The sequence below is a fragment of the Sinocyclocheilus anshuiensis genome, unplaced genomic scaffold (assembly GCF_001515605.1).
Source record: "Sinocyclocheilus anshuiensis isolate Anshui unplaced genomic scaffold, SAMN03320099.WGS_v1.1 scaffold785, whole genome shotgun sequence".
Lineage (NCBI taxonomy): Eukaryota > Metazoa > Chordata > Actinopteri > Cypriniformes > Cyprinidae > Sinocyclocheilus > Sinocyclocheilus anshuiensis.
The window spans coordinates 343,854-354,949 of NW_015536502.1; the positions used below are offsets into that span (position 1 = coordinate 343,854).

General features: G+C 36.8%; 1 protein-coding gene across 2 annotated transcripts in view; it reads left to right on the forward strand.

Annotated features, from left to right (window-relative positions):
• Nucleotides 1–8,724, forward strand: part of LOC107690059 (cytokine receptor-like factor 1) — a 19,418-nt gene extending 10,694 nt beyond the window's left edge. Inside the window, exons 4-9 of one of the 2 annotated variants that reach the window (XM_016488301.1) lie at nt 308–437; nt 1,301–1,470; nt 3,684–3,841; nt 5,163–5,331; nt 6,682–6,867; nt 7,628–8,724. In XM_016488301.1, the coding sequence (XP_016343787.1) occupies nt 308–437; nt 1,301–1,470; nt 3,684–3,841; nt 5,163–5,331; nt 6,682–6,867; nt 7,628–7,644 (830 nt within the window). In that variant the 3' untranslated portion in view covers nt 7,645–8,724. The remainder of the gene's footprint in view (nt 1–307; nt 438–1,300; nt 1,471–3,683; nt 3,842–5,162; nt 5,332–6,681; nt 6,868–7,627) is intronic. The other variant, XM_016488292.1, reaches the window with a different exon arrangement.
• Nucleotides 8,725–11,096: the final 2,372 nt, after the last annotated feature.

The window sequence follows — 11,096 nt, forward strand, 5'->3', positions numbered from 1 at the left end:
GATATTATATATATATATATATATATATATATATAATATTCAAATAAAATACAAATATATATTTTCAGTTTAATAAAATCTAGTCTCTTCCTTCATTTTTGTAATTATTATTTTTTGTATTTCATACGCTGTTTCATGTTGACTTCAAAACAAGCAACTATTTTTGACAGATTTTCTGTACTACCTCTGTTTTTACCAGCATTTACAGCATGTACCTTTAATGAGGTGTAATGAGAGGCATGAGTCACTTTCCACTAACTCACTTTGACAGCTAAGTGAAAACTCATTGTCCTTGTCTGTTTTTTAGTGCCTCCTGAGAAACCCGTGACTCTTACCTGCTGGTCCAGGAACACTAAAGACCTCACCTGTAGATGGGCCCCTGGGGGCCAGGGGGAAACCTTCATCAAGACAAAATACACACTCAAATATAAGCTCAGGTCAGTGCCACAGGTCATTCACACTCATGTCAATGCCTCTTCCCAAATTCACGCCTTATCTTGTTTGTATATGTCATGTTCTTACAAAAAAAAACTTTTTTATGGATTTAAAAATGTACTCATATCACATGATCATTCACAAATCATTCATTTTAAAAATACTATTTTTTATATGTAATATTTTATATAATTTTTAAATATAAAACGGTTGAAAATGGTTGTGCTGCTTATACATTTTTTATTTTTTGATAAATAGAATGTAAAAAAACTGGTGACATTGTTTCTGTCATTTTGAATCAGTTTAATGTATTCTTGGTATATGTTTGTATTATTATTTATTATTATTTATATAATTAATTATTATATTATATTATTATATAATATAACATATTTTAAAAATATATAGAATATATATTTTCAGCTTAATGTAATGGGCAGATGCCATACACTTTTTTTTTTTGTGACAGGGAAAATCCTATAAAAAATTTCTTCTAAATACTTAAAATTAGTCTAAACATTTTTTGTGTGCTTTAGTATTGTCTTTTGCATTTTATATGTTATTTTTATATTTATTTTTTAGGTTTTTTAATGAATAATTGGCTTTCATGCCAAATGAGCAGATGGAATGCAGATTCCACACAGCAATTTTCACATCCACATGCCCATACCAGAAGGAATAAGCCATAATTAAGGAATCATTCCCACATTTGAGGCTATATGATTGGCTTGTCCATTGGCTCTTAACATTAAAAGCCTCCATATAGGGAACCCGCAATAGATTACAGACGTATCACTTCAAACGTATTGTGTCCACGCAGTTGTCTGTACGCCTCAGAAAATAAACCATGTTTGCGCACCTATAGGTGGTATGGACGAGAAAAGGAGTGTGAGGACTACAGCGCTGGAGAGCCGTACACATGCTACATCCCCCGCGACCTCGCCCTCTTCACACCCTACGAGATATGGGTGGAGGCCTCCAACCAACTCGGAACTGCAACATCTGACGTCATCTACTTGGATATCTTAGACGTGGGTGAGTGTGCATGACTTTTGACCCCAGCCCCAGGTGTTCTCCTCATGGGCAGCACACAATACGAGGAGACCACGAGCGACGTGAGAGCGCCACTCCTTGTAAAACTGGGTGGAGGCGTGACGAATCGCAGCGGTCCATCGCAGCGTCAGTATCCCTTTGCCTCATACAGTATCTACCCACCTACTCGCACATAGCTGCAAAGCCTTCCTTTACAGACGAAAGGAATTTTTACGAAGTTTTTCACTAATCCCAGTACCATGACCTGCCTGGGGCTACTGTTTAGCAATGTGACTGGAATAGGGTGAAGTCTGTTTTGTTGAAGTCTTAAGATCTTATGTGCTTTGAGTGCAGGCCAAGCTTGCACATAATCTCTTCAAACATACGTTTTATACAACAAACATCTTCATAAAAATGAATTAGTATTGTTAGGACTTAAGTCGGGGGGCATTTTGTCTTGGCAAGACATTAGAAAGTATTTGCAATTAAAATAAAATATCCTGAACACGCTCTAAAGCCCCCCATCCTTAAAAAGGAAATGAGAAAGGTTATAAACTTTTACATCCTGTGAGTGTAAATCAGTGTAACTGCACCTGAAGGGGGAGGCAGGGTGATTTTGAATGGAAAGTGCATTAAGAGGAAGGTGGGGGCTCCTCGAAACATGCCATAGTTATGACACAGCCACCACACCTAGTGCCTCCACCTCCTTAGCAACAGAGACAATGCTCATCTAAGTTACCAGTTAATTAAACAACAGCTTTGAGATCCAAGCAAACTACAATTACTTGGAAGTTGAAGCACTATCAGTGCTATATCATTTTATAGCAGCTTGAACAAAATGCAGGCAAAGCAGAAAAATACAGAACATTAAGTGAGCTAGAATATCGGGAAGGCTTTATTTCATCTTAGTTGAATCACAAGATCAAAAGTCTCTAGTCTCGGCTTGCAGACCGCCCAAAGTTCGTTCCCTGATCAGCTGGTGAATATTGCACACAAAAAAATGGCAAAAGTGTGTGATTGGCTAGTTTTACAAAACTTTAGTTTTTGGTAAAAACAGACTTGATACAAATTTGTAGCGAGTGAACTAGATATCCACGAGATCAGAACAATATGTGACCCTGGACCACAAAACCAGTCATAAGGGTCAATTTTTTTGAAATTGAGTTTTATACATCATAAGTAAGCTTTCCATTGATGTATGGTTTGTTATGATAGGACAATATTTGGCCGAGATACAGCTATTTGAATATCTGGAATCTGAGGGTGCAAAAAAATCTAAATACTGAGAAAATCGCCTTTAAATTTGTCCAAATAAAGTTTTTAGCAATGCATATTCCTAATCAAAAATTAAGTTTTTATATATTTACGGTAGGAAATTTACAAAATACCTTCATGGAACATGATCTTTACTTAATATCCTAATGATTTTTGGCATAAAAGAAAAATCGATAATTTTGACCCATACGATGTTTTTTTGGCTATTGCTAAAAATATACCTAAGCGACTTAAGACTGGTTTTGTGCTCCAGGGTCACATATATTAAAATAATCAGTAATTTTAGACAGACATAAATTGTGATGACCATATCTATTCTGTACTATTATTTGTGGAGACTGACTTGACACTATTTAAACCAATTTATTTCATACAGAGCTGAAATTCATGAACAAGATGCAGAATAGATAGATAGATAGATAGATAGATAGATAGACGTACTTAGTTTATATATTTTATAATATTTAATAAATTAACATTTGTGGAACAGGGTGAAAAAAAAAAACTTAATTTCTTCATTTGAATTGCTGATCAATAAATTCCTTTCCCAGTCATTCCAATTCAAATTCCAGTTCAAGAATTGAGGCGTGACACTATTTGAACCACTTTATTTCATACAGAGCTAAAATTCATAAGATGCAGAATTTTAATTGTAATTTCAATGTAAAGAAGTAATGAAACTGAATACAAATTCAAAAGAATTTCAGTAATGGATGGATGGATGATAGATAGATAGATATTTCATAATATTTAAGAAATTGTTTGTGGATCAGGGTGGAAGAAAACTTCATTTTCTAAAACTCGTGTCGAACTGCAGTTCAATAAACTACTTTTCAGTGTCTTCAAATTCCAGTTCAGGATTTCAAGAATAAGTTACAATGAGGTCTTTTGTTGCAGCTACTCCAACCTTATCACATGTTGTTTGTGTCGTTTCCTCTCAGTGACGACAGACCCACCGACTGACGTGACTGTGAGCCGAGTGGGCGACCTGGAGGACCAGCTGACCGTGCACTGGGGGACACCGCCTGCACTAAAAGACTTCCTCTTTCAGGCCAAATACCAGATCAGATACAGACTGGAGGAAAGCAGTGACTGGAAGGTACAGTAGCACTCTCGATCAATGAGCACACGTCATCGGCTCTCTGCCCATTATCCTGATTAATATTACCATCTTCCCACTTCCACCCCCACTTGTTTTTGTAATGCAAACTGTGTATGCTTGTGAGTTAGTGTCAGTTTCTCAATTTTAAAGCATTTGCAGAGTGGCGCAATGATTAATTAGAGCGGTTCAAAAGATAACAGCCATGTTTCAGTAGAATTTGGGGTGTTTGTATTACTTGTCCGAAACGTCATTTCCAGCTGTAGCAGAACAGCACATGGTTTCCAGTCCTCTGGCCACGGAAGAGTCCGGCTAAACTTTAGGGCTTCAAATAAACTTAAGCTTTCGCTGTCCCCATTTCGCTCATATGGATCCAATCAGTTGGCAGGTTTCCTTCTGAAGCTGGGCAGGGTTGGGTTACATCATTTTTTTTCCCTTACCCATCATTGTGCTGTCAGTTGCACAGTCCTACATAGTTAACAAAGTCAAAATATGACAGTGACCATCAAAAGCACATCACAGAAGATGATCTGTTGTTTTCAAAGCGCGTTTAGAGGGTTGTATTATCGCCTGGGCCGTTCTCAACCCCACAGATTGCTTACATAGCCTGTGCGAAGGGAAATAATTACCCAGCATGCCTGTTACACGGCAACCTGATGATGTTAACATTCTGCCACTCATCACGTTCCAATAGTAATGAAGGTCCTCGGATTACAGAGCCATGCATATTAACCGTGTTTGTAGTTTTTGAAATGTGACTCTGGAAATGGACCGTGGAAAGGGACTGATTCAGGGGTACCGGGATTGTAAATAATTACAGGGGGCCCAGGCCGTTTCGACATTCCTGCATTCGAATCCCATATACCTCTGCTTTAACACACAGGAAGGAGGAAGCACTGAGGCTGGCATGGCCTTGTCTACATGTTGATGATGCTGTCTGCACTCGTGCAATTACTTAATCTGTAATAAGTAGTAGATAACAGATTTTCTCTCAGGGTAGTGTTAGTGCTCTCTGAGTATATGTAGAGCCAGAAGGCAGGCCAATTATTTATGTGTGTGTCCCTGTTATTTATCTCCTGTCTTTGTCTCTGATATATGTTGGTATATCCCCTAGGAGCACAAAAGGGGGGAAATTTCTTTGTTCTACGTCTTTGTAGATGAGCTTGTTTGAACTTGCTTAAGGATTTTGAAAGCGAATGGCTTTTTTTCCTTCTTATAGAGAACATTAAATATGCCCGTCAGGGTAACGGTGTGTGTGTGATATGTGGCCACTGTAGGTGTTTGATGTAACAGACTGTTTTGGGTGTCTTTCTGGTGGCAGGTGGTGGATGATGTTGGGAACCAGACTTCCTGCAGGCTGGCAGGGTTGCGGCCAGGCACGGTGTATTTCGTGCAGGTGCGCTGTAATCCGGTAGGGATTCTGGGATCTAGGAAAGCTGGCATTTGGAGTGACTGGAGTCATCCAACTGCAGCCTCAACACCACACAGTGGTAAGAGAAATTTCATTCAAGAGATCCTTGCAAAAGAAGGTACTTAGCAGAAACAATTTTTTGGAAGTTTACCATGCTAATACCATGGTGTTTACCTTGTAAATACCATGGTAAATATCAAAGTACAGTGATATCACTTTGCTTTTTTTCGTAAGGTTGCATAGTTTATATTCATATTTAGAGAATACTATTTCTGAATTTTGAACTAAAAAAATAACATCCAAAATGTGACTTTTGTTGATTGATTATAAAACAGATTTTGACTGGATGATCCATGTTCAAAGCCACTGTAAAATGCAGATAAATGTAAATGCACACAAATGATCACAAATTCTGATAATGTGCCAATTTTTTGCATGCTTGGCAACCACAAAAAGCCAAAATGTTAAGTTAATGAATCATATTACTTGGTGAAAGTAATGGTTATTTAGTTAATTATTATTAAAACCTTAGTTAACTATATTAGTGAACAATGGAAAATACTTCTAAACTTTTAATTTTATAATAATTTAAACATTTATTAATTTTAACATTATTAAAGTTGTATCTGATAATATATTTTAATGGACATAACATGAAATGAACAATGAACAGTTAGATTTGTATTAACTAAAGCTAACAAGTAAAGTCTGCCATTACATTTGAATATCCATTCATGCAGTTCATGAAATTATAATTATTTTAAACTTGGACTTGTAGACTCATAGCCTAGCAGTCTTTGCGCAACAGGTCTCATGTGGGAGACATGAATTTGATTCCAGCTCGTCTTACATATAAATCCGTCTCCTAGTTATTTCCTGCCTTTTTATTATTAAAGATGACAGAAAGGCCAAAAGCAGCATAGAAAATAAATAAATATAACCAGCAACACTAGTTAAATGGTAGCAGGGATAGTTGGATTGAGACGTTGCTTTCGCTGTCCTTCATCATATTTTCACAATTTGAATGTGTCGTGCAGTCCATCCTATAATCAGATACATATTTCGAAGACGATGCTCAGTACAGCAGACACCAACTAGCAGATGCAACGCATTAATTTAGTCATACATCTCCCCATTTTGTGGCTTGCCAGAGAGCCACGGGGGAGTGTTGGATATATTTTTTCAAACGATTGTTTCTGAAGATTAACAGATTAACTCCTCTGCACATTAAGTCTTCTGGAGCGGCCCACATCTGGAGCTCAGAAACCTGTTGTTTATTTAAAATGGAAAAAGGATTTATTTTTATCCCAACTTGTGTTTGGTTGGCTGTGTAAACTGCGCTCTGTATCTGTGATAAGCTTGATGCGTGTACGATAGGCGCTTGTCTCCCTGGATGGACACGTGTTGATTTTTGTCTTTCGCCCCGCAGAGCGGCTGCAGACAGGGTCATGTGACTCGAAGGTGGGGCAGCAGAACTCCACGTTGCGGCGAGATTTGAAGCAGTTCTTTGGCTGGGTGCGCAAACACGCCTATGGTTGCAGCGGTATGAGTATCAAACTTTATGATCAGTGGCGGGTCTGGCTGCAGAAATCTCACAAAACCCGCAACCAGGTAGGTAAGGAGCTTTTGATTCGCATTCTACATTAATCACCATTTAGGTGTCTGGTTTTCTTCAGCTTTAGTTTCTTCAACTGTTATGCCAGGAGTATTTGCTCTCATAACTCTGTGAGACTGGATCCAAGCCCTTGAGTTATTGGAGTTGCCCGGGTTAATTGAATTAAAGTGCTGCTGGTGTTATTGTACTGAGTTTCCTGTGTTTTGCTCGGTAACCACAGAAGTAAATAACATGAGGCGACTCGTATGATTTCAGGTAACTTTAACCATCGTAGTAAACCGGACTATTTAAATAAACTCGAGTAATGAAGTTCTGCACGCCGAGTATCATTCAACATATGTATTCAGTTCGGAGCTCACATTTGTCAGATTCCACAGTAATCTTGTTTTGGAAATGACAGGGATAGTCCTTCACTGGAGAGAATATACCCAACTTCTTTCATGCGTCCCTAGTGTGTTGTGGTCTGTGTTATATGAAAAAACATGACCCAAATGCTTGTCAGCATCTGGAAAGATCTGACTTCACATTGGATGACCCGCTGCTACGTCATGACAAGACCAACAAGAGATAAACCCATAGCAATTTCACTAAGAATATCCAAATCTCTAAACCGCAAATATGCAAAGACTTTTTAACTATCATTTTTAGCCATCACTATCTGTGCCAAAACCATGGCCTCAGATTGTTTTTGAATGGCTATTTGACGCCTTTCATGTTCTGTGGGCGTTTATCTGATTACTGTAATATTGTCTGCTTTCAGGTTCTTCAAGGAGATAAATCATAGCACGTCGCTCCTGGCAGGCAGAACATTTAACAACAACAGCACACTGTGGAAGATTTCACATTTTCCAGACTGCTGCTTGGCTTGGATCAGGAAAGTTAAAGTACAGCTGGACTCAAAGCGGGATGTTCAAACAACAAAAGGTGTCGGGCATTTGGTCCCTCGTACACAGATTCAATTGTGCAGTTCTCTAAAATGCCTTATTATACAGGAAAACAAACCGTCTTTGATAATAGCCATGGAGATCACGTGGACTATATCCTCGCAACTCGCTATCCATGGAGACAAGTTCTTGATAGTGTCGGGGAGCTATTAATTAAAGGTCATAATTTGCACATGTACTGATGACTATGCTCGAGCCATGCTTAGCCGACGTGACACATGGTCTATATGTGGACCCGTGACCTTGCTAACTTTAGCCGACCTGTATGCTAAAGAGGTTCCTCATGGACAAATGGAAAATGTCTGAATGTTTTTTCAGCCAGTGTTTTGTGTAACTTCAAGACAACTGGAAGAATATTAAGACCATCCAGTTTTACCAAAGGTACCTTTCATGAATGTTTGAGTGACAATGGTGACTAAACTACAGCAGTTTACCTAAAAATCTTGACAGGTATACCTCACAGAACATCTTGCCACTTTTTAGTCTCCTATTTCTTTAAATAACCAGTACATGCAATGCAATGCTGAACATATCAATACATAGAAATAAGCCTCTCACTTAAATAAGTTCCACTGCAGTCGTAAAGGAGGACCTTCACTATATTCAGGATCAACACTACAACAAAGTTAACATGTTGGAACCCCAGAGTGGACTCAGAAAATGGCCTTTTAATAAATGGAGAGAAAGACTTGGCCAACTAATGTTGTTTCTCATGTTTATATATGCGTGTTGCCGTTACAAAACTGTAACTGTGTTTGTAGCATTGAACTGTTTGAAAATAATTTTATGTATTGAGACATTTTACTGCTTTTATTTTTGTACTGAATTGTATCCACATATTTAATTTTAAAGTTATGTTTTGACTCTTAAGTTATGTGTAGGTAGATTATATTATTATTGACTGAATTGTTAAACCCTAATATTGTTCATAAAATCCTTCTTTAAGATAAAACTTATGAACTTAGTCCTTTTTGACCAAAAACAAGCAAAAACAAAACAAACACTGAATCTGTATTTTTGCCTTGTACAAATATCGCAGCATTCGCTAAAGCAAGATAAATCTACTTGTTTTCAGAGAATATGCTTTTTTTTAACCACATTGGAATTTCAGTTTTTCTTGTTTTAAGCTTTAACATCAATAGATTTTGTTGTATGTATGCTTAAACAAGTAAAAATTCTTTATTTACATTTTTTTTTTAAAATGAATAAATATATTACTTTGTGTAATTTACAACATTTAGGTATATTCTCTGAAAACAAGTACGTTTTTCAAATTTTTTTCCACAGTTATTTATCTTTAATTACTTATGAAAACTACTGATTTTGAACTTATTTTTGCATTGTTTGTATTTTCTGACTTTTTAAGAAGTACAGTACAAGAAAACAATTATAAACAGATCCAGAAATGGCAAAAAAAAAAAAAAATCACAATTGCACAAAGCAGAAGTGTTCTGCCAGAGCATGATCCTCTACAGGGAAAAAGATTCATGTGTGTACGAGCAGTTGTCTGGTTAAATTAGTGCTCTTACACTGGCCTCTTCCATGGTCAGTATTTCACTTTTCCCTAAGTGACACCCACAAAGAACAAAAAATAAAAAGCTTTAGGCCACTGGGTTTAGAGTCCTTAACATTTTAGCCCTGTGATTTCAAAACACGTGACTTAAAACAAAATATGGCCTATGTTCTTTCAAGGGTTGTAATAGTGACCCTTACTGTAACTGTAATCCTTGCTGCTTATTGTTTCACGAATAAGTGTTTGTAAAGTGAGTCCTCAGGCACTTTCATGCTACAGAGATCAATAATATATATCAACGATATCAAGTTGCTGAATAACATTCCCTGCTTTTATTTAAAGCTCTTAAGGTATCCAGCTCTTGAAACATATGTTGATTTTGAGTTAATGTACCACCTATATGGAAACCAGGTGACGGATATGTTTAGATACAAATTCATATTGCTTAATTTTTTCAACTCCAGGGTAACTTGACCTACACCTCCTTATAGTCCTCTCTGGCCGTATGCCAGAGGTCATCTGTAGTGTTACCTGCTTCTACACGAGTCACCCAGTCCAAAGACAGAGCAGGTTAATGTTTAATGTCTGCTCACTGGTCAGGGATGACGTCTCAGCTTTTTTTACATTTTGTACAGAATTTGGTCAGTTTAGAGCTGCCAAAGAGAAGCCGATTGTTTTAAAGCAATGCAATGTTTGTTTAAAGTAGCTTCAGACTGTTAAATCAAAGTAATTAATGTTACAGAGAAACTTGATATGGAACATCCTACTGTAAAACTATGCCACAGAAACGAGAGCAGCTTTCCAGAAGTTTCATTTGTTTTGAGAACTGGTTAAAGGTGGCCATGGGAAAAGAGAGACTGACAGATTATATCAAGCGGTCAATGTAACATCACCCACTATATACAGTATATATATATATATATATATGGGTTTTCCATGACTTTTTTAATTGTTATTTATTATTAAAAAACTACATTTTACTAGGAACATGGGAAAATATTCTGTACCTCATTCCATTAACTTTTTCACCACATTCATACTTAAATACAATCATTCATACTTAAATACATTTCATAATTCATATTTTAAAGAGTTTCCATGCTCCTAGAAGTATCAAGAATTTTTTTAAAGCGTGATTTCCAGGTCTAGTCAATTTTCAAATGTAAATTTTACATAAAAATTAATTTATAAAATAAATAACATTACAAAGGGTCATGGAAAAGACATTGCATTTTTATGATTTTATATACTTTTTCTCTCATGGTCCATTCTATAGCTAAAAGTTACTCTACAAATATGAATGTGATAAAAAAAAATCACAAGTTGATGAAATGAAGTACTGAATATCTCTCAGTATTTACATTTGAGGTGGCTATTAATATATAATCATGTTATCTCAAAAGAATGAAGTTATCCTACAATATAAACAGTAGTCATTCCAAATAGTTGTTGACTGTCTATCGCACATTATGTAATTAGTTCATTAGCTGCCGTTTACAGACAAGTTGCCAAGGTGTAACTGTAGTTGTCCTTTGTAGTCTGTGATGGATGATTGGAAATCTGTAATGCGTAAAGATATTGAGATGGATGTTCTTCTAGCCTGGACAAGGATAAGGTTTCTTGCGCTTGTAAGAGTCATTCATAATTCAGGCCGCAGTTGTACCTCTCCAGTGTGTCTAAACTGAAACTTCAACCTTTCCTGGACCTCCTTGAGCACTCTTGCTGCTGATTTTGCTGTCAGCTCTTTAAGCTAGCCAGAAAACATATGCGGC